This window comes from Balaenoptera acutorostrata, chromosome 8 (assembly GCF_949987535.1).
Source record: "Balaenoptera acutorostrata chromosome 8, mBalAcu1.1, whole genome shotgun sequence".
In the NCBI taxonomy this organism is placed as follows: domain Eukaryota; kingdom Metazoa; phylum Chordata; class Mammalia; order Artiodactyla; family Balaenopteridae; genus Balaenoptera; species Balaenoptera acutorostrata.
The window spans coordinates 102,170,636-102,194,282 of NC_080071.1; the positions used below are offsets into that span (position 1 = coordinate 102,170,636).

General features: G+C 40.1%; 1 protein-coding gene across 1 annotated transcript in view; it reads right to left on the reverse strand.

Moving 5' to 3' along the window:
- Positions 1-22,238, reverse strand: part of UGGT1 (UDP-glucose glycoprotein glucosyltransferase 1) — a 108,074-nt gene extending 85,836 nt beyond the window's left edge. Inside the window, exons 1-8 of the mRNA XM_007182876.2 lie at positions 22,006-22,238; positions 16,872-17,007; positions 11,754-11,836; positions 9,473-9,603; positions 5,231-5,343; positions 3,378-3,552; positions 1,374-1,470; positions 385-463 (exon numbers count right to left, since the gene is read on the reverse strand). Of these exons, the coding sequence (XP_007182938.2) occupies positions 385-463; positions 1,374-1,470; positions 3,378-3,552; positions 5,231-5,343; positions 9,473-9,603; positions 11,754-11,836; positions 16,872-17,007; positions 22,006-22,063 (872 nt within the window). The 5' untranslated portion in view covers positions 22,064-22,238. The remainder of the gene's footprint in view (positions 1-384; positions 464-1,373; positions 1,471-3,377; positions 3,553-5,230; positions 5,344-9,472; positions 9,604-11,753; positions 11,837-16,871; positions 17,008-22,005) is intronic.
- Between the last annotated feature and the right edge of the window lie 1,409 nt (positions 22,239-23,647).

A 23,647-nucleotide genomic window follows, 5' to 3' on the forward strand; every position in this document is an offset into this window, starting at 1 on the left:
TAACTTTATGCTATCAACTGCAAGGTCCAGAAAAGGAAATCAATTTAAGCCATAAGCAGGCAGCTATAGTATCATGTAAGAATAATGTGCTTCAGAATTACCAGAAATCATAAACTGTACTACAAACTAACTGGTCATCTCCTCGTATCAGATTACATCATAAAGTATTGTTGGGAGATCTGTAACTCATCTCCCCATACCAGATTACATACATAAAGTGTTGTTGGGAGATCTGTAACTCATCTCCCCATACCAGATTACATACATAAAGTATTGCTGGGAGGTCTGTAACTCAGGCAGTAAAGAGAAAGATGATGCTTACAATATGAGGAAGCCTGGAGGTTTGAAGAGGATAAGACCCCTTTCCCAAAAGAATACACATACCTTAATCTTCCAAAGAGAAATCCTTGAACTTCATCAATAGGATCATTTTCACCAATCACTGTGGTGTTAACTTCAGTTCCTACAAAAGCACAGCAAATAACATGTCTAATCACTCAGATTAGAAATAAAAATATTAACTTCATAAAATCTGAAAAAAATTTGAAACACCTGAAACTATAATAGCATTTAAACTGTTGAATACCTCAACTAACAGAGTGGTTAACAAACAAACAGAATAAATGTGTTTTTGACATATCCTGTGTTCCTGGATAAAGAAAGAATGTTTTTCCTTAAACTTTGGAAATATTTACATGTTAACTATTTCAAAATTAATACCTTTAAAATTATGAATAACGGATTTTTCAATATCAAAATTCTGAGGAATTTGCAACTAGGCAACTTAATCCTAAATATAATTACCGAGGACAGGATGATGAAGTACTAGGCTATCTTCCATGTGCCAAAACCAATCATTTTTACTTTTACAACAAGCTCAAAAGACATAAAAAGAGTACGCATAAAACTTGTGGAAATAATGAATTCAAAACCCTAGAATATTACAACAGGAAGTATCCACAGTAAAGTGCAGAAAATAATATAAAAACATGAAACTGTTTGTTAATTATACGATGGCTTAAGATTTCACATTGGGTCACAAATTAATTACTATTTGTGAACTACCTATCATCAATAACAATAGCTACTACTTACTGAACTCTTTTGTGAAAAAAACTTTGTTAAATTCTTTACCTATACATCTTATTTTCTCCTCAAAAATACTTTAAGAGGCATATATCATTATCTGAACTCTACAGAGGAAAAAATTAGGACCTAAAGAATTTGTTACCCAACTTAGATATAACAGAACCAAGATTCAAACATAGGTTCATAATACTCCTAAATCTATTCTTTTTCATTAAAGAAACAAATTCCCCTTTAACTCATATTTAAAGAAAACAAAACACATTGGTCTTAATTTACAAATTCACCTTTCACCTGAGTATCATCCTTGGCCTTGTACTCAGTGCTCTTAATGGCCAACTCCACACCATAGCCGGAGAGGTAAACAGGCTCCTTCCTGGGATTCTGCAAGCAGAGCAAGTATTCCACCATCACCACTCAGCTCTCCACGCACTCCCACCTAGCTCTTTATGCATCACAGCATACAGAGCCCGACCATGTTAATGTCACATAGCCATCACCTAGGATTACACACTCAAAACATGCTTGAACTTCCATGGGAATCCTTAGATTGTGGATCCTGCCACAAGTGTGAGAACGGGAATTCCAAGGTAGAAACAAAACCAGATGAAGGGGGCTTCCCTGGTGGCACAGTGGTTAAGAATCCGCCTGCCAATGCAGGGGACACGGGTTCGATCCCTGGTCCAGGAAGATCCCACACGCCGCAGAGCAGCTAAGCCCGTGCGCCACAACTACTGAGCCTGCGCTCTAGAGCCTGCAAGCCACAACTACTGAAGCCTGCGTGCCCTAGAGCCGGCGCTCCACAACAAGACAAGCCATCACAATGAGAAGTCCACTAACCACAACAAAGAGTAGCCCCGACTCGTCACAACTAGAGAAAGCCCGCGTGCAGCAACAAAGACCCAAGGCAGCCAAAAGTAAATTTAAAAAAAAAATTAAAAAAAAAAAAAAAAACAGATGAAGGGATAGTGGAAAGGGCAAAGGTCACCAAACCATGTGAAGAAATGGAGAAAACAAAAAAGCAGTTCCAGAACCTACACAGTGTTGAAAACTGGTGAGGTTTCAAACCTAGAAGTGCTTTGTTGAGACCGTGTGTGTAAATGTGTGCGTGTGTGCGTGTGTGTGTGTACATTTTTTTACTGACTTTAAATGTCTTCAGGCAGGGTTTGGGCTGACCTAATGTCACAGGCTTACCATCATCCTGAATGAGGATGGCCCTTTAAATATCAGCAATAGGGACTTCCCTGGTGGTCCAGTGGTTAAGAATCCACCTTCCAATGCAGGGGACGCAGGTTTGATCCATGGTCAGGCAACTAAGATCCCACATGCCACGGGGCAACTAAGCCAGTGCACTCTAGAGCCCATACGCCACAACTAGAGAGAAGCCCACATGCCCCAACGAAGAGCCCGCGTGCTGCAACAAAAGATCCTGCGTGCCGCAACTAAGACCTGACACAGCCAAATAAATAAATAAATATTTTAAAAAAAACAAATAACCAGCAACAGAGCAAGGTGGCTCAGGCGGGGGGGGGGTCCAAAACTGGATATTGATAAATCTGTTTCTGCTCACATAAATTTTCATTTAAAATTTTTATTTTACTTTCCCATGGACTTAACATCCGATATTTACTGAGCTTAATACAACACAGAAACTTTAAAGGCCAATGATCTTTACATATAAATATTTTAAATGCTAAATGCCACACAAGGTTTTGAAAGCTTAATTTTAAATCAATTCTGCCTGATTTTACCTCTTTAGAAATCCTCCTTTTTCTATCAAATAAAAAGATGCCAGAAAGGGAAAAAAAAAGGGTTTGGAAAGGAAGTGAATTCAAGAATCAGTTCCATAGTATGATGACCATATTAAATCTGGACCAAATTAAATATAATTTACATGGTTCGTTTTGAAATAGAATGTAGGGAATTCCCTGGCGGTCCAGTAGTTAGGACTCTGCGCTTTCACTGCCCAGGGCCCCGGGTTCAATCCCTGGTCGGGGAACTAGGATCCCAGGAGCCGCATGGCATAGCCAAAAAAAAAAAAAAAAAAAAAATCAAAACTGAAATAGAATGTCAATTTTATACAGCCATTTTTTAGGCATATTGTTTTACATTTCTTCAGAAAGGCAAGCAAAGTACCTCCTATGTGCAAATAACAGATTTGATGAAAGTATTACACTTCCCAAAAAAGTAGTTCAAATCATTTTATAAAGGGGGAAATTATTAGCTTAAGTGCTAAGGTTGTGGTGGGCAAACTAATATTTACAACAGTTATAAAATAAGTCAATACTTACAGATATATAATGTCTGAATACGTAATTGATTTTGCCTGCATTGCTTTTTGATACAAGTTGTCGGTGAAACTTATAAAACTCCTCAGAGCCAATCTCAGAGTAGAAAATAACCACAGAGCTTTCAGGATGAGATGAGGGATATCTGTGATCTCCTTTGAACAATAAAGGTTTTGGTCTGAAAATAAATATTAAAAGCTTAAAATTGTTAACTTAAAAAAGCTTTTAAACATTAAAAACAACAGAAAATGAAGCTACAGCAATGATAATTTAAGCAAACATTATAAGCATCTTAATATAAAGAGTATCACAATCTTAAATAGTTTTCAGTTAGTAAGAATACTGAAAACAAATAAAACAGGTATGAGTCTTATTTGTTCATAATTAAAATTAACGAATGTACATTATATAAATACTAACCTTAAAATGTAGACTTTGACTAATAATTGTTACCAATTTCTAGAGCATGGGGTAAAAAACCAGAAAAAGGATACACATCCAGCCTTCATAGTACTAAAACTTTAGTAAATTATTCTACCATATAAATAGAATGTAATTACCTTTTAATCTGAAAACCTAAGTGCAAATAATGCAAAAAAGCAGAGGATAAATTTAAGCATATAACTTCCCAATTACAGCATCTCCCTCCTCTATCATTTTTACTATTATGATCATCCTACTACTGCATCTAAAATTTAGGTTTTCCTCATAAATTTTAAAACTCCCCCCTCAAGAAAACTTCTCTAAGAATGACATCAAGATATTAACAGATCTTAATGCACAGACTTTATGACCTACCAATCCTTCTTAAGGAGGTACACCTACACGTACTAAGTGGAAAATGCCCCTTACAAAAATAAACCTACCTACCTGTATAAATTTATAACCACAGAAAAAAGTATAAAAGGATATATGCCAATCCATTAAAAATAGTTACCACCTCTCAGAAGAGGAGACATTATCACTCTTTTCTTTATAAAGGTCTGCATTATTGTAACAAATTAAAGAAAGAATTTTTCAAGTCAGTCAATTCTGTTTTCCCCAAGGGAACAGCACTTTACCATGCAGCCAATTTTGAATGTCCATACCTCACCCCGAGACAGCTGAACGCTCACTGAGTTTCTGGTGATCACCCTGAGGAAAAAGCACTCATACCATTTGGTGGGCAGAGGACAGGTGCTGAGCAGATCATCTCACTAAAGAGGAATTTCCCCACCTAAAACACCCCCTGGCACTTCTGGTAGAGCAGGGCAATATGACAGAGAGAGATAACTGTTATACAATTTATAACAGCATTAGAGGATGTACAGAGGGGTTACTGCCCTAGGCAGACAGCAAGAGGTACCTATTGTTATTTGTCCACCACAGGAAACTTACCTTTAAGCAAAAAAGTCAGCCCACTGATTACCAATTTAATATTCAAATTAAGCTTGCAATTATCTTAAATAGTCTCCTTTGTCTGAAACTAATACTCTCCTGAGAGATCATTATCATTAATATCATTACTCCAGGCACTGGCTTTAATACACAGAATATTCTTTACTAAGCTAATGACAAAGCCTATGTAATCTCTCTGATACAGTCATTACTAAGAAACAATAATAGTAAGTACTCTTAATTATCTCTATTTCGAAACAAGATGAGGAAAGGAAGGTTATGCAATTTGCCTAAATTCACAAAACTATTTTAAGTGATGGAGCTGGGATTTAAATCTAGTTGGTCTGGTTCCAGAATTCACATTCTAAACCACTATACCTACGGACTAAAAAACCCATAAGAAAAATCAGACGGTGGACTTGATATAGAAGAAAGCACAACGAATGCATGACATTTAAATAAAGAAACACACAATCTACCTTTCAGAAGCTGTTAGTAGAAGAGTCTCAAGGGTATCAAAATCACAAGTCCTCTTTCCATGCACTGAAAAAAATGAATTACATCCTTCTGGTGGAGGTTCATCAGCTGCTATCTGTCATTTAAGACACAAGACATTTTTAAAAATAATTTCTAACCAAAAACATGAATATTCTAAATAGGTAATAAAATGATAATAAAACAACATCAGGGGCTTCCCTGGTGGCGCAGTGGTTGAGAATCTGCCTGCCAATGCAGGGAACACGGATTCGAGCCCTGGTCTGGGAAGATCCCACATGCTGCAGAGCAACTGGGGCCGTGAGCCACAACTACTGAGCCTGCGCGTCTGGAGCCTGTGCTCCGCAACAAGAGAGGCCGCGATAGTGAGAGGCCCGTGCACCGCAATGAAGAGTGGTCCCCGCTCGCCGCAACTAGAGAAAGCCCTCGCACAGAAACGAAGACCCAACACAGCTAAAAATAATAAATAAATAAATAAATTTATTAAAAAAAAACAAAACAAAGCAAAACAACATCAGTAAAAGCAAAAAATTAACATCTACCGAACACCCATTATGTGACAGAAAGAGCTTTATGTTTCACTGCTTTCTTTGTATTATTTCATCTAGTTCCTCCCAATATCATTCCATGAGATAGGTGTTATTATTATCCCCAAAACAGAACTTTAAAATTCTATCTCAGAAGATATCAAAAGATATCCAGGGGGGGACTTCCCTGATGGCACAGTGGTTGAGAATCCGCCTGCCAATGCAGGGGACACGGGTTCGAGCCCTGGTCCAGGAAGATCCCACATGCCGCGGAGCAACTAAGCCCGTACGCCACAACTACTGAGCCCGTGCACCTAAATCCCGTGCTCCACAACAAGACAAGCCACCGCAATGAGAAGCCCGCGCACCGCAACGAAGGGTAGCCCCCGCTCGCTGCAACTAGAGAAAAGCCTGCGCACACGCAGCAACGAAGACCCAATGCAGCCAAAAATAAATGATTAATTTTTTTAAAAATGTTAAAAAAATAAAAGATATCCAGGGAACACAGTATGTACCTTGTAGAAAACTAAGCTTACAAATGTCAATTGTAAGTGTCAAAGTATAACAATGCAGTCCTAATTAAGTATAATACGCAGATTAATGTGAAGCCCCCTCCTGAAACAGGAAGAATGACACTGAAACTACAAAACCAACGGGGCCTAAAAAAAGAGTACAGATGGAAAGGTAAAATTATCTAAGAAGCATGCTAAGATATTTAAAGGAAAGGCTGAATGAGACGTGGGGTATGTTTAGAGTGAAATGCACTAACGCCCAGGCACAATGAGATAAGTTCACCTGCAACTTAAATGAGAAGCACACTGAGAAGCATGAGTGTATAGAGACAGGGAAAGGAAAGGACATAATGACAAGGTCTGGGTACGCACTGATGTCATTTATGTAATATATTCCTACTGAATGACCTTTTCTACTCCTGGAATACAAATAATTAAGAAAAGATGAGGAGAAATGGAAAGCTTGCTATGAAAAATTAATATTAAAACTTTCCATTACATTTTTCTTCTTTTTTGTAAATTATTACAAAACTTACAAACTTGTGTTTGTAAGAAGAAAGAATAGTACAGTAAACCCCTATGTACCCATGACCCAGCTTCAGTAATTATCAATTCATGGCCAATCTCATTTCTTCCACCTTCCTACCACACTCCATTGGATCATTTTGACACAAGCTCCAAACAGCATTTCATTTATAATGTTTCACTATGTCTCAATAAAACACAGAGGGTTTTTTTTTTTTCTGGCCGGCCGCACGGCTTACAGGATCTCAGTTCCCCGACCAGGGTTTGAATCCAGGCCACGGCAGTGAAAGCCCAGAATCCTAACCACTAGGCAACCTGGGAACTCCCAAAACACAGAGATTTTTTTAAAAAACATACTACCATTATCACACTTTTAAAAAAAGTAATACAATTCTGTATTGATGGCCACCGGCAGCATAGTTTTTCAATCTTCCCAAGTGCTCCCATAAAAACAAAGCAAAAATGAAAACAAAAACCAGTGGACCACATTTATGACAAAACTAGGTGGAAGGAAATCCCCATGATACAAAACACAAAAATGACCTGCGGTTATCAGAGGCCATGGAAGCAGAGGGAAACTACAGAGATTCTGATGATCCTGAAAACAAGAAAACCCCAAAACAGCCAAAAGGTTTTCACTGGAAAGTATGGTGGGCCAACGGGTTTTGTTTCACCTAGTACAGGTAAGCACAAGGCAGTCTGACCACTGTGAACTCATAACTCACAGGCTAGGACTCCCTTCTAGGAAAGGGCTCCACTCTAAGGAGAAACTGTTGAGGGCAGAATAAAACTCAAGTAGGACAGAGATAAAAGCCAATAAAAGAAAAAGTCCAAATAAAAGTGCAAGAGGGGAACAGAGTCAGGAAATTTCAAAAAGCAAGCTACCTTTCTTTTAAAGCCACCCTATTTTAACATAACATAAAATCAACAGAAAAGGGAGCCATGCCGACCTCCAAAAGTTAAGGAAAACTAATTTCACATCAAACTGAGCAGAAGAAGTCTGTGTCAAATCCCATACAAAGCTATTGCAAGAAAAGGGGAGAGGGGAAGAACAGAGTAACACCCTTATTCTTATAGACGAGTGCTGTACAAGAGAAATTTCTGTAATGATAGCAGTCTACTGGGAATTCCCTGGTGGTCCAGTGGTTAGGACCCAGCACTTTCACTGCCGGGGCCCTGGGTCCAATCCCTGGTCAGGGAACTGAGATCCAGCAAGGCCCTTGCTGGGGCCAAAGAAAAAAAAAAAATGTATAGGGCAAACAGTGTAAGTTATTCAACAGAAAAGAAAGGGATAGAGGGAGAACCTATAAATTAAGGGACCACCCACCCCCCCAAAAAATTAATAAATTTCTTAAAACTGGGCAAGACTAAACTCTATTGTTTGGAGATGAACTCTTGGGCAACGAAATGGTTTTTTTTAAAAACCAAAACAGCAAATGATTCCGACAGAAGAAAGTGATTCCTTCTGAAGGGCAGGAGCCAGCTGTGATGGCGACACAGCATGAAGGGCTTCCACGGTGCCTGGCTAAACTCAATTTCCTGACCAGGGTGAAAATTACAAGAGTGTTCACTTCGTAATAATTCTTTATACTACATATTTCTTGTGATTCATTTTCTACGCTGGTTTTATTTCAGAATAAGAAAAAAGGTTTTAAAATTAACATTTCTTTTATACCAAACATACAATCAGCATACACACCTTTGATTCTCTTGCTCTCTATTTTTTTACGAGTTTGTTCAACTCAAAATCCAACAAGGGGCTTCCCTGGTGGCGCAGTAGTTAAGAATCCACCTGCCAATGCAGGGGACACGGGTTCAAGCCCTGGTCCAGGAGGATCCCACATGCCGCGGAGCAACTGGGTCCATGAGCCACAACTACTGAGCCTGTGCTCTAGAGCCATCGAACCGCACTGCTGAGCCCGAGTGCCACAGCTGCTGAGGCCCACGCACCTAGAGCCCGTGCTCTGCAACAAGAGAGGCCACCCAATGAGAGGCCTGCACAGCACAACGAAGAGTAGCCCCTGCTCACAACTGGGAAAGAGCCCGTGCGCAGCAACAAAGACCCAACACAGCCAAAAATAAAAATAAATAAATAAATTTTTTTAAAAATCCAACAAGACCCAGACGTTGCATTAAGTTGACACCTTTTTAAAGTCTCTCTTGAAGCTCCTCCTTCCCTCTTTTCTTTTCCTTTAAACTTATTTGTTGACAAAATCACATCATTTTACTACAAAGCTTTCCTCATTCTACCTTTTCCTGACTGTATTCCTGTGATATTGTTTCACATTTCCTATCTGCTATATTTCCCGTGAACTGCTTTTAGATCTACAGGCTATGATCACACTCAGAGTTAACTGGTTTAGCAAAAACTATATCGCCTCTCTCTTCAGCTGTGTTGTATAAATAAAGTCTGGTAGTTTTTTGTGTAGATATTTTATTTTTCCTTAAATGAAAATAAGTGCAAATTATATTTTTTATAATATGTTATTTGAAGATTTAACATCATCAATTTTGCTTATTATTTATAAACAAATTGTAAATCCTAGACAATTTCAGGTAGAAAAGGTATAGTTCTGTAACACAATGACAGGACAACTGCAATACAGCCGATCAAGATATGCAACCACTAAAAAATACTGTCACGTGTAAGCACTGAACTCACCTGCTGGAAGGCTTGAATTGTCGCTGAGTAGGAGTGAAGAGACAGACAAAATTTCAACAGATTCTGCTGTAGTGGTGACAGAAACTGAAATGCAACTTCCAATATTGCATGATAATAGGAATAATCAGTACCTGTCAGGAAGAACATTAACCAAAATAATTCTACATGACTAGAGGTATCCAAATAAGATAGTTCATAAAGTATAAAGCTATGTGTTACAAAAGCATATTGATTGCAAAATGTTACCACTATACTGTCCTGAACTGCTTGTCAAATGCTTAGAATTCCTTGGAGTACACCATGCAATTGGACTTTTCTTCCCTTTGTTCAGACTATTCCCTCTCCCTGGACTGCAATTCTCCCCCTTACCTGGATGACTAACTCCTACTTTCTTCCTCAAGAAGAATTCAGCTGTGAGAGCACCTATTCCAGGGAGGCACTGCCTATCCCTACCCCCTGCCTCACTGGACCAAGTTCATCTCTTCTTTGCTCCCATAATATTTCTTCACTTACCTCTTTCACTTAGCACATCATTTACTCATTTACCTATTTACTAACTGCCCCTCCCAAAGAGCCTTTGGGCCCCCAAAGCCCGAAACTATGACTTGTCTTTGTATCCACAGTGTCTGCATATGTTATCTATTCAAATAACTCAGCAAGATGGAGCAGTGTGATGAGGAAGTACAAGGTATGAAAGGATATAATGAAACTGCAGTTTGGGGAGAAGCATTAAAACAACTGGAACAAATTATCTGAGGGGAAAAAAAACGCACGTACCAGTATGAAAAAATCCCCAGGATACATTAAACGAAAAGCACAAGGTACAAAACAATGTATACAGTATGCAATTTTTTCTTACTCTTAGAAAGAATAAGAAATAGGAATACATACTTATGTATTTATTGTAAAAAAGAAAAAAAACACTGAAGGCTAAACAAATTAATTTAAATGGTTATAAAAAGCCAAGAGAAACAGGAGGAACAAGATTTTTCCGTGTATAGCCTTTTGTATAGCTTTGACTTTTAAACCACTATTAACTATTCCAAAAAGAAATTTAAGAAAAATATTTAACATTTAAAAAAGCAAAATGTAAAAGGTCCATATGGCATTAGCACCTTCTAAGTAGAAAAAGAGATCAGAAAGAAATATCTTAAAATGTTGCCACAATGTTAATGGTGACTGTCTCTGGGTGGTGGGACTAGGAGTAGTATTTCAAATAAAATGTTTAACGTAGTTTTATGGTCACTTCCAAGAATTCACACTCCCCTAATTTTAACCAGGAACACATTAGCATTTATACTGAAGAAATTTCATTTTAAATGTCAGAGTTCAAAATTCATTACAAAACTCACTTCGATAAATTTGTTTTATGAAATCATAAACTAAAATGATTTTTTTTGATAACTCAAACAGTTCTAGCTGACTCTAAATTATGTAACTAAAGCTTACAAATTATGTAACTAAAGCTTACAAATTATGTAACTAAAGCTTGTTCAAAACTTTTATGCACTTAAATCACAAAAAAAGATTGACTTGCCCTTTTAAATATGTATTAATTTTTAAATATCATAAAGTTAAAAATCCATTAGTCAAATATTAACAGCAGTCACATAATTCTTACACATTTTCTCTTCAACAAGGACTTATTATGCCTGTCAATGTAATACTCAAGGTTTTAACTACTCATGTATCAGCATCTTTGACTATTAATTTTCATACTCTATATAGCTTATATTGAATTGGAAAATGTTTGTGAAAGCTCATCAAAAACTGTAAACAAGTGATACAGTTTACCTTGTCATTAATTTGACACCTTGACACTCCAGTTGTGTGTGGCTGGCATGCATAATGGAAAACATTCTGGATGGCACTAACTTAATGATAACAAACTTAACAGATAATAGATCAGTTGTGTAATTAGTTCATAACAAAAGAAAGTGAATCAAATCTGATGGTTATTAAGTAAATGCTAAATGATTTTAAATGAATTTGACTTCCACAAAATATTCATGTAGCACTTTCAATAAAAGAACACAAAAGAACAAAAACAAGGGGAGAAACAAAAAAAAAAATCAAAGGTAGCTCTTATCACCAAAGTTACAAACTTTTTCAAAAATAATTACTAGTTTGTGTTGACTCTGCTGGCTACCATCACAACTCTAGTCATTAAAGATAAAAATGTTTTCCATTAACTGCCATGCCACACATACTCTGAAAGAGATCAATTTTTCTAATATATTCCCAGACACCGAAGTCAAAGAAGCATTTGCTTCAATTTTACCGTGATGATCTGATGATCCAATATTTTGACTGGCTTCTACAAAATTCCAAAATTTCTCTTGACTGTCTTCTGCTAAAAACTCACTGAGAGAAAAGGGGGAAATATCAGAAATAAAACAACTTAATAAAATCTTCTAATATAAGCTCTATTACTAAGGGGAGTAAAAATCGATTTTTAAATTACCAAATGTCCAAAGCTTGGCTTTTATTTGATAATATATATTATACACGAACATGTATAACATATATTTTCTAATGATAAGCAAGTCTTACTAGCTTATTAGCTATTAATAATTAGCTTAGTAGTTTATTCACTGAATAGTTTAATAGGTATCCCTAAAGAAACCTAGAATAATAGAAACATTGTAACAACAGGGAAGTCCCAATATAAAGAAAGATTATGAAATCTCATTTGTGAAAATGCTGTCAGTAGTAGAAGCAGAATTAGGAATTGATAATTCTAGTACTAGTTCTGCTCACTCATTTTCTGAAATACCTTGCAAAGAACAAAGAAATATGTTTTTGCCTAAGTTTCTCCCGAGGAAAACATGAACCCTAGAAAAATTTCTAGGAGACTAAAGGTAGCATGTCGTAATCTTTTTACATCCACAAATCCAAATTTTCAAAATCACCAAATATTAGTTTAAAGTTAGCACTTGATTTAATAAAATCAGGTCTTAGAACTTAATGCCATCTTAATTTTTTCCCTGACTTTACACTACTGTACTGACCTAAAATAAAATGGCTATTCTACATTTCCCTGCATTCAAGAGCCTAAAATCCCTTAAAAGAAAATGCATGTACTAATTGAATGATTCATGTAAATCGGTAATCTTCTCCTCCAAGGCATACCAATGTAGTGGTGGTCTTTCCCTGTCTGAAAGCAAACTACAGATCTGGATCTCAGCTTACCTAGCCAAAGGAAGACTTTCCCATTACTTGTCAACACTGGGCTGTACAACTCTCACTCTACTCCACAGCTAGACACAGAAATATGGCAAAATAAGAAACACTTCCTGGTAATGCACAGCTTCTCTAAAAATAGGTTTCTGAAAATACCCATTATCATAATGTATTAAATTATTTAGTGCCTCCTTGAGTGTGGCATTTTCTAGGCTTTCGAGTAACTGACATAGACATCATACCAACCTTATAATAGCTTATAGTCTAAGAAAACAGGTACTAAAACAGATAGATTATGATATGCAAGTAAATGCTTTGTATTCTTTGTAAGAATACAAAATGAATCTTAGCTTAGATTCCTACAGAGGCCATATGCACATAAATATATACTTTTCATATAATTACAGGAAAACTTCTTAAACATACATTCTTTTTCACTCCACTGCATAAATAAGTCTTACAACGTCTAAGTGTCAAACAGCCTTAAGAAAATTAATTACCAGATCCACTGAAGTAATCCATGGAAGACAGGAACAATACAAGATATTATTAAAAGGAATGCTGCCATTTGTTTATAGTATGCTTAAGTTTGCTTGCTTTTTGTTTTAAATTGTTTTTTAGCTTCTGATACCTGAGTAAAATATCGATAAAACTTCCACTGAGTAAAATATTGATAGTTTTACAGATGACATGATACGATGTCTGGGATTTGCTTTAAAATATTTTAGCGGGAGAAGGTAGGAGGGTGGTGGTGGTGACGGTTATTGGACTTGAGTTGACAATCACTAAAACTGGGTGACAGGTAGAGGGAGAGCACATTATATATACCATTCTCTCCACTTATAAACTTATTAACTTTCTTAAGGGCACAGAGTTAGTAAATGAAAAGTCTGGAATTTACATTCCAATCTCAATCACTCAAATCTATCATGCTGCATTCTCAGGCCATTATAATATCTCAATAAATGATTGTATAAGCACTCAATAAATGATTGCTTCAACTTCAATAATAGAACTTTATTTACACAATATTTCTGTTAGTAACTATAGCTGCTCAAAACATACTCAGAGCTCTACTTCAATTAAATATATATCACTTCATGGACAACCAGAAAGCTACAAACCCTTCATTAGCATCAGGTCCAACCTAAAAATACACACAGGGGACTTCCCTGGTGGCACAGTAGTTAAGAATCCACCTGTCGATGCAGGGGACACGGGTTCGATCCCTAGTCCGGGAAGATCCCACATGCCGTGGAGCAACTAAGCCCATGTGCCACAACTACTGAGCCTGCGCTCTAGAGCCCACAAGCCACAACTACTGAGCCCGCAAGCCACAACCACTGAAGCCCGTGCGCCTAGAGCCCGTCTCCGCAACGAGAGAAGCCACTGCAATGAGGAGCCCATGCGGCACAACTAGAGAAAGCCTGCACACAGCAACAAAGACCCAACGCAGCCAAAAGTCAAATAAATAAAATAAATAAATTTATTAAAAATTTTAAAAATAAAAATACACACAAGAATAGTTTTAGTTCCTAAGGGCCAGAAGCAAGGAAGACAAAATGTCTGTATTAGCTACATGCCTCGATGTGTGGAAAAAGATTCTGTCCCTTCACCCTCCCCCCAATGGACAGTGCTGTGACCCACCATCAATGTCTGCCACGGACCCAGGAGGGAAGGATAGTGGCCTCAGCTAGCTCTGGAGGTGAATATAGAGTAGTTTCAAAAAAGCACGGCAGTGTTTTTGAGTTGCCTACACGTCCCATTTCCTTGGCAAACTGTTTGCAAATAGCCACAGAAGAGAAGTAAAAATAATGAACCAAAATGGCAAATGGCCAGGATATCATGAAAAGGGGCTATGTTTGTTATGGGTAAGTTGCAGTGAAGGAAACAGTTTACAATACTCACTTCACAGACATCAAAGAAACTGAAAAAAAATTGATCAACTAAGGCTGACAATTTTAGCATGCTTTCTCAAAAGTCTGTAAGTATATGCCATAAGACTCTTCTAAGACAATATACAAACACCAAGAAATTTGTTAGTGTAAGTGAGAGTAATGGGATGTAATCCAGTGAAGAATGTTAAGCAGAATATCGTAAAACATCTGTTACGGTTAGTTGCACAAAATTATTTAGAAAGTGATAGTAAATCTCAATGACTTAGATTGACACCAGATAAATCATCCAAAATAAGATTAGCAGAAAGGAAGAAAAAATGTTCAGCTACAAGAGTCCTGGCTCAGGCGGTCCAGGACCTCACACGACCTTCAGACACTTCACTGTTACCACCACCAAGATCTAATAAAGCGCGGCCATTTGGGGGGCTCGACCTATTTATCAAATTAGTTATTGTGACATCACTATGAAATACATGCAGTGGAGTTTGGGGGTTTCTGGGGGTGAGACGGGGTTGTTGGAGTTTTGCAGGGGGAGGGGGTTTGCCATTTTATTGCTGAGGAAAGGGAGGCACAGAGAAGTGATGGGAGAAAGTCTGGTCAGCAGAAAGTCGGGGAGGCTCCTCAGCCAGTCAGACTGGCTCCCACACGTCCCACGTTCCCACTGGCCTCTCCTCAATACTGCACCAAACGAGGCTTTGCCTTAGAAGGCACAACTATCCGTACACACTGTCAACACAACAGACTCTCCATTCACATCTTCCCAGGGATCAAGGGGAAGATGTCAGCAGATACAATTAGACCACAAAGTTAACTGATGTAACACAACAGTTCAAATTTCCAGCTCTATCAAATTCTGAAATTTACCCAATGCTTACGGTTCACCTACCTAAATGTATGCTTTAGAAAGATTCTCTACAGGTCCTAGCTATATGTTATTTGAGATACAATAAAAATAAGTTTCCCTCTATAAACAAGAAACCGACTAAAAGAGAGGTATCTGGTTATATTTATATTACAAACACTAACTAAAATGTACACGGGTTATAATCTCCCAAGAAATCATTGACTATATTGCATTTTATCAATTTTAAGACACTGTCAATTCTTTTTTCCAAGTTTGGGAGATCTTTTTTTTTTTTTTTGGCCACGCCACGTGGCATGCGGGATCTTAGTTCCCTGACCAGGGATCAAACCAGCACCCCCTGCATCGAAGGCACAGAGTCTTAACCACTGGATTGCCAGGAAAGTCCCTGGGAGATCTTCTTCATTGAGAAACTGAGATGTATGTTTTCTTTTTTTCCTAAAAACCTATGTGTGGTTTCTACGATCCGTCTACTAACTCCTTAGGGTTCATTTGAGCTGTTGTCAAGTTTCCTTCAACTTTGATTTTCTTCTGTACTCCCCAGACCAGGGAATCTCTTCTAGTTTGAGAGATAACAGTGGGAAGCTTGATGTGATTTACTGCATATCTGCTATGCTCTAAATCCCTTCAAGGCCTAGGCCTTTGAAACTCATTTTCTGCACCAAGACCCTAGGAACAAAGCGGGACAGAAATGGCTATGTAGGGGATCAGGCAGACAGGCACGAATCATCTTCTAGAGTTTCCTGTAGCCCCAGATGGTACAGTCCCAGCAGAGGAGCACTAAGGTAGAGATGGGGTAGGAGACTGGGGTCCAGTATGCTCCAGGAATAGCAGGATGAAATGCTGCCCAAAGACACTGTCAATTTTAAGACATACCATTGTTTTATGAAACACTGAGTGAAAGATGCCACCAATTTTAAGATAACATCTTGATTTGATTAAATGCATCCTGATTTTGGAGATGCTACAATCGGATAAAATGTGGCCACTTTCTCAGCTTCCCCCTGCACTCTCTGACTTTGGGGTCTCCTTCCAAGTTCCTGGGAGGGGCACGTCCTCTTCCCCCACCTTGCCAAGCTCTCTTCTCTTCCTTTTATTAAACACCTCTTAACACCTTCTTCAAATAAATAGAAAATTTCTTTTAAGTACAACTCTCTCTTCCCTTACTACCACATTTACACTTTTCCTGGAAGATAACATAATAATTTAACCAATTCAATATATTTGTCTAAAGAAATCCCTAAAGATCTCTATCATCAATTCAGTCCTAGCCTGCTGACAGATGGTCTGTGTTCTAACAGCCTGTGAGCAGCACACAAGCACAGTGCACACTGAAAGAAGCTCTTACTAAATGCATGTGATGAGAATCTCACTCCCTAAAAAGCTCCTGCATATTCACTAGCAGAGCCTACATTTTCACTCAAACATGTGAAAGAAAAAAGAAATGTCCTCTTACCTGGTCTCTAACAACAACGGAGTGGAAAACCACTTTGCTGTAAGAGAGGTTGTAATGGCTTTTGAGTCTGCCTTTACCGAGGAAAACAGCCATAGTCCCGTGAGTGCAGTAAGAAGGCCCATTTTACGGCAAAGCCCTAAAAAGGGGGGAAAAAAAAAAGTTTCGCTGCAAGGCAATGTTTAAACCGGAATCTTAATAATTAGAGATACAAAGTAACATGACTATCACAGACATAAAAATGCTTCCGAAATGTAACAGCACCTACTATCTAGATAGTTCAGCAGATGTTTGCTGATGACTGACACACAACTAAAGGTGTGTCGTTCATTACACTCTCTCCTACAAAGGCTGCACTTCATCTCCTGGGTGCCTATACCACACAGAGATATAAAAGTCAGCTGGTGGCCCAGCAGGTTGCACACAATCATACTTTATGAAGCAGGAGAGTAAATAAAGCTGAGACAGATGAAAACACAAATGAAAGGTGTTACAGGTTGAACTGTATTCCCCCAAAAAGATAGAGTGAAGTCCTACCCCAACCCAGTACCTCAGAATGTGAACTTGCTTGGAAATACAGTCTTTACAGAGGTAATCATGTTAAAATGAGGTCACCAGGGTAGGCCCTGGTCCAATGACTGGTGTTATTAAAAGAAAGGGGCGGGGCGGAGGGGGGGGAATGTGGGCAGAGAGACAGGCATGCAGAGGGAAGACTACATGAAGAGACACAGGGAGAATGCCTGGTAAAGACGGGGGCAGACATTGGAATTATACTGCAAGCCACGAACACCTAGGGCTACCAGAAGCTGGAAGAGGCAAAGAAAGATCCTCCTCTACAGATTTCAGAAGGAACATGGTCCTGTGACACCTTAATTCAGAACTTCTAGCCTCCAAAAATTTGTGAGACAATAAACTGCTGTTCTAAGCCACCCAGTTTGTGGTACTTTGTTATGGCAGCCTTAGGAAGCTAATAGGGTGGGTCTCGAATGTAAAATCAAATATAGGTTCTGGAATGAGGAAATGTAAGAACTCAACAGATCCCCATCTATAAAATCAGAAAGTTGGGGTCACTAGTGAATCAGCAGGGCCACAGAATGCAGGCCTCCTACACTCCCAGCGGCAGCCTCACCAAGCATGCCGAGATCCTTGGCGTCCACATCATTTCAGAAAAGGTCTCCGGCTGCAGACGTCTTTGATCTGTTTTTTCATCCCTGGAAGTCTGCCTAACAGAACCCTAATCAGACTTCCACTGTGATATAAATAGTCAGCATCCAAGTTCCCGCCATTTGAATGGGAACCCAAAGGGGACATGAATATGTGGGAAACACTAAACCAGACTGGTGCTTCTGAATGTTAAGGTCTGGTAAAGCTCACCCCAATTCCTCGCCGCCAGTTATAATATACACTGCTGGGGGAGACGGCCCATATACCGGAGCAACCAGTCAGTATCTTCCTTCTACAAAAAGCCTTATCATTTGTGCCAACATCCTGCTTCGTATGACACACGATACCTCTAAAGAACAATGGTCCGAAGCGAAATGAATTCTACCAAATAGAAAAGTTGCTTTTAAAAGAGTCTGAAGTTCAGGCACTGCCAGCTTCTTTGGAAACAAAAAAAAAATTAATATGAACATCCCACTTATAAATAAACACTAAAAAAAATCAACATCGATAAAGACTAGGACTAACCAAACTAGACCTCTGACAATGAAACCTGCTGGCCGTGATTCCTGGCTTGGGGGCGGGGGGCGGGAGAGGAGAGGTCGGAGATGATGCAGGCCCCTCTCAGAATGTAGCAAAAGTTACTGACATTTCCCGCAGAGCAGCAAGCGAGGACCCAAACTTTTACATACAATTTCAGCCCACTCAACTCCCTCCGACACTCTCCCCGGAGGCCCACGGACGGTGGCCTTGGAAACCTGCCCCTCATGAGAGAACAAACATGGGTTAGCAAGAAGAAAAAGCCTTTAGAGTCAGGCACCTGTGATCAATTCCTGAGTTTGCTACTTACTAGCAGTTTCACCCCAGGCATCTTACCTGATAACTCGCTCGCCCTAAGTCTCCCACTCTCTAAAACAGGAATAACAGTATCTGCCGCAAAATGCACCACGAGGCGAACTGAGAAGGCAACATGAAAGTCACCTTGTAAAGTGTCAAGTACTACACCAGAACTAACTGCTCTAGTTAAAATATGTAAGGAAGAGAAACTAGAAACTGTCTTCTAAATTATAGAATAATAACTCATCGTTATTACAAGACCTCAAAAATATGCCTTGGAAATATATCCTCTGTGGCTAGGAAAAAAAAAAATCAAAAAAATCCTCCCCCAAAGTCACGAAGTTTCTAAAGCGGAGACAGCGCATATGAACTATGTTCAAGCAGTATTAACGCTACAGCTATGTTCACCATTCTTCCTGAAGGGACCTAGACGTGTCATCCCGCAACAGTGGTGATTCCAGGTGAGAAATCAGATGCCGAGGCACAATACTCCCAGGCCGAGGGCATGCACAGAGTGGGGAGGGGACACGGACGGACAGAAGGCCCCAGGAAACACCCGCATTTACAGAGCAATTACTCCGGGCGAATCGCTCTGGACAGCGCCTCTGCCAAGCGCTCTGCAAACGCGTTGCCCAGCCCTTCCACGCAAGGCCCCAGGAGACTGCAGTTCCCGAGCGGGGCAGCCTCGCCCACTTTGCCCACCAGAGCCAACAGCGCAGGGCCTGGCCAACAGCAGGCAGTCCATAAATACGCTGTGTAACGCGTGAAACACTATCATCCCTACTTGAAAAATAAGAAAATGAAGCTCAGAGAGGCTAAGTAACTTGCCCGACTAATAAATAGCAATGTTTGGAACCCACATCTGCCTGTTGTCAAAAGTTCCACCATACCATGCTCTCTGCCCCGGTCCTCTGGCTTTAAGAGGGGGTAAGAATCCACACTATGTAGACCCAGACTGAGCAAAGGACTTTATTACAAGACCCAAGGCAAGTCCAGGGATTTTCTAGGGGCAGAGTCCTCGGGACCCAGGTGGCTGAGAGAGGCAGAGCTTCAACTTGAAACCAAGGGTGCGAGCCTGAAGTTGGGAGCAAACCAAACCAAGCAACCAGCCTGAACAGATCCATAACTTGGGCTGGCTCTGGGGACTGAATGTGAGCTCTTCGAGCGCAGGGAGTTTTGTCGGTCACAGTCACATGCCTAGCATAATGCCTGGAACACAGGAGGCACTCAAAACAAAATAAACACAGACTTTGTTCATTAAGGGATGAATGAAAGCCACTGGAAGGAAGGGATGTGACTCCAAGAGCAAAGGCGCTACAAAAAGCCTAAGACTTAAGAAGGGTGAAAATGAAAACTCTACGTACCATGACTCACCCAGAGATCCCCCTGCCCTGTTTTAAAGAGACACAGAGTTTCTGGGGCACAGTAGAGATGGGAAAGAGAGGAAAGCTACACACTAAAGAAGAGCTTTCCCACCCCCAGACCCCACATCCTTGACACCACAGGTAACACCAGAGGAAAAGGTTGTCCAGAGAAGTAGAAATAAGAACATCACTGAGTGGCCTTTTGTTTGAGGATGGCTTCATTCTACGAGATCCCTCATCACTCTGACCCTCTGACCTTAAAAGCAACCCTTAGAAGCTGTGAAATAACAGCTGTCAGAACCTGCAGCGTGGCACTGCATGATTACAGGCATCACGTTGCCAGCATGATGGATAAACTAAAAACAGTCTTTAATAGGTTCTACGCCCAAAAGATTCATCTGTAAGATCTAGTGTGTGGCCCGGTTTCTTTAGTTTAAAGACACTATCTCTTGCTCAGTTATCAAAAATAGTTATCAAAATTATATTATGGCAAATGTTTTTCACTTTTGGAAAACAGAAGAGGCATAAAATTATAAATCATCATCAACTTTTTCTTTTTCCATTTTTAAACTGAAGAAAATAGCTAACAAACTCAAGAAAAACCGTGCAGGGTGCAAGTTAATAAGTAGCCATCTGAGTTTCAACATATATGATAACAGCGAGGAAAAATATCAGGAAGTACCCTTCTTGAGAAATAAATTTACTTCTGAAAAAATTAAACTTAATATACACTTATACCTATTAGCAAAACCCATTTGCTGTGAACCACACACATACAATTTCGGATTAAAAGTAGATACTATACATCTAATATGAAAATGATCGCAAGTAACTGGACAAAAAGTCTAATAGGATTTTCTCCATAGTTCAATTTATTCACCTCAAGTTAAATATGCACTGTGAAGATGCCCTACTACTGTACAAAGTAACGTTTATTTCCTTCAATAAAAATGAGTTTCAGCTAAGTTTAACAAAAGCAAGTCAAATGGAAAGGCTACAATCAACCCAAATGGTGTGTTGTTGTCACGTAGCTATTTAAAATGTCTTCAAACATCACACAGTAAAGTTGGCTGGCCAAGTACACGATGAATGAATGTTTCCAATATAGTGTAACACAGTAAGGCATAAGACCCCAGGACTTTGAATGAACAAAATATGCTAGTTCTCAAATCGGGCAAGAAATGCAAAACGACCTAGAGATTCTGGCCAAGGAACACGAAGAGCTCACACCCATAACTTATTGGCGATGTACGCAGATCTTTCTCTTCTGGCAGGTCCCACACTAAAAGTGAAACCGGATCATCCAATTTTCAGCCACCAGATCCTCGTATTAAATGAAAACGGAACCAATATTCATCACCCGAATTCATTTTAGGGAAAAGAGAAATTTATAAAACGATCCATTCGTTCTCCAACCGGAGTCCTGCAAACTGCTGGTTCTAAGCCTACTTGGGGTCAGGCTTGGTCGAAATTCACGTTAGGGCACTCCCCCCACCTCCGTCTGCACTTGGGCACACGGGTCCCCAAGCTCTTCAATGAAGGCTCAAAACGGCTAAACAGAGCCCGCGACCACCCTCGCAGAGACGGTATATGCGCCCAGAGGACACCGAGGGACAACTCGGGGGACTCGCAAAGAAGGGGAGGGCTGGGATACAGGAGGGGAAACTGAGTCAGGGAAGAAACGGAAGCTCAAGGTGACCGGGACATAAGGTGGCCTCGCTCCCCAGACCCTCTCTCCGCCCGCGAGAACTCCCCACGCTCCCCGCCAGGGGTACCTGTCACCGGCCACGCAGCGGCAGCACACGCGCCGCCCGCAGCCCCTTTCCAGTCCATGCCGGGGTCGCGCTTCGTCCGCGACGGCACCTGCGACAACGCCGGGGCGGGGCGGGGCAGCGGCGGGGCGGCAGCAGCTGCGCCAGTGAGCGGCCGACACGCGCCTTTCCCGCGGCTCCGCTCGCAAGCCGGCCTCGCAAAGATACAGCCCAGCCGCCGACCGCCCTTTACTTCCGCTTCCTACTGGCTAGAGACGGAGGACTTCCGGCTACCGAGTCGCGGCCGGAGCCGCCCAGAGCGCCTCTCGGCCGCCATCTTACATCCGATGAGGCCCCGCCTCTCTCCTTGCTCTGTGCAGTTCAGTGTGATTAGGCAGGCGTCGGTCTTCGAGGCCGTGGGGGCACGTATAGGGGGACAGCTGAGACCCAGAAGCTTTACCACATGGTGAAGCTGGGTTGGGGTTTCATACTTTTTTCTGTTTGGGGGAGCTTCAGAGTCTACTTCCTTAAACCCTTCTATTAAAAGCACTGTTGCACAGTATAGGACAAAATGACTCACTGTTTCTGAGCACCTTAGACTTCATCTTAAACCGTGAATTTTGATAGCTTCCGTTCCAGGTGATAGGGACAGAGTAAAGGGACAAAGTAGGTGATTAAATAGTTAATCCCACTAGGGGATTGTAAGTAGAAGAAAGTATGGGAAACCCCTGTAAGTTAGTGATCCCTCAAGAAAGCAGGTTTAACCACAAAACCAAGCAGGCTTGCTTAGCAACAAAACCATGCAATAGAAGCACAAGACATGCCCCAAAACAAGAGAACAATGGTGGCATGAGACCCACATCCTGCCCAGTGAGCTCAGTAAGTTAATGACCCCTAGAACACATAAAAAACAATAATTTATGGAAAGGTAACATTTCACAATGAAAGATGCTCATTGTTCAGAGACCTGAAATAATTTTTCGATAGTGCCGTGATAGTCCTAGCTTGACCATGTAGGGACAAGAAAACTCCCCTGCCCAACCTGGAGGAGGAGCTGATGATGGAAGCATGATGTCTACTCAAGAATGAGGAGGAAGGTGGTCTTCTCCCCCTCCCTACTTTTCCTTTGATTATAAAACTGTAGCCCACTAAGTTCTCAGGGAGCGACACCCTCTCGCCCGCGGGCTTGTAAGCCTCACAAACGTTGTATTCTAATAAATCACTTCTTATTCTAATAAATCACTTTGCCTCTTGCTGAATTCTTTCTGCATTGAGACGTAAAGGACTGGAACTCTTCGGAGCCCCCCCCCAAAATGCCACCTAGCAGTTTCACAGGGAGCAGGGGAAAGGAAAGTTTTTTTTTATTTTTATGAGACGATTTTGCTTATTTTATACGGGCAGTGGAAACTTAATCTGCAAAGGTTACTTTGTCCTTTAAATTTTTTTTTTGCAAATATAAATTACTATCTAAAATTATTTTAGAATATGTGACACTGGACAGATCATTTTAGCCACCCGGAAATGAATACGTCTTTGGAGGGTATGTTTTTAACTCATAAAGTGAACTAAAAACCAAAAATACATTAAAAAGTACGTAGAAAGTGTAAAATTTTAACTGACTTTTTTTTTTTTTTTACTATTTTTTTTTTTTAATTTTATAGCTACT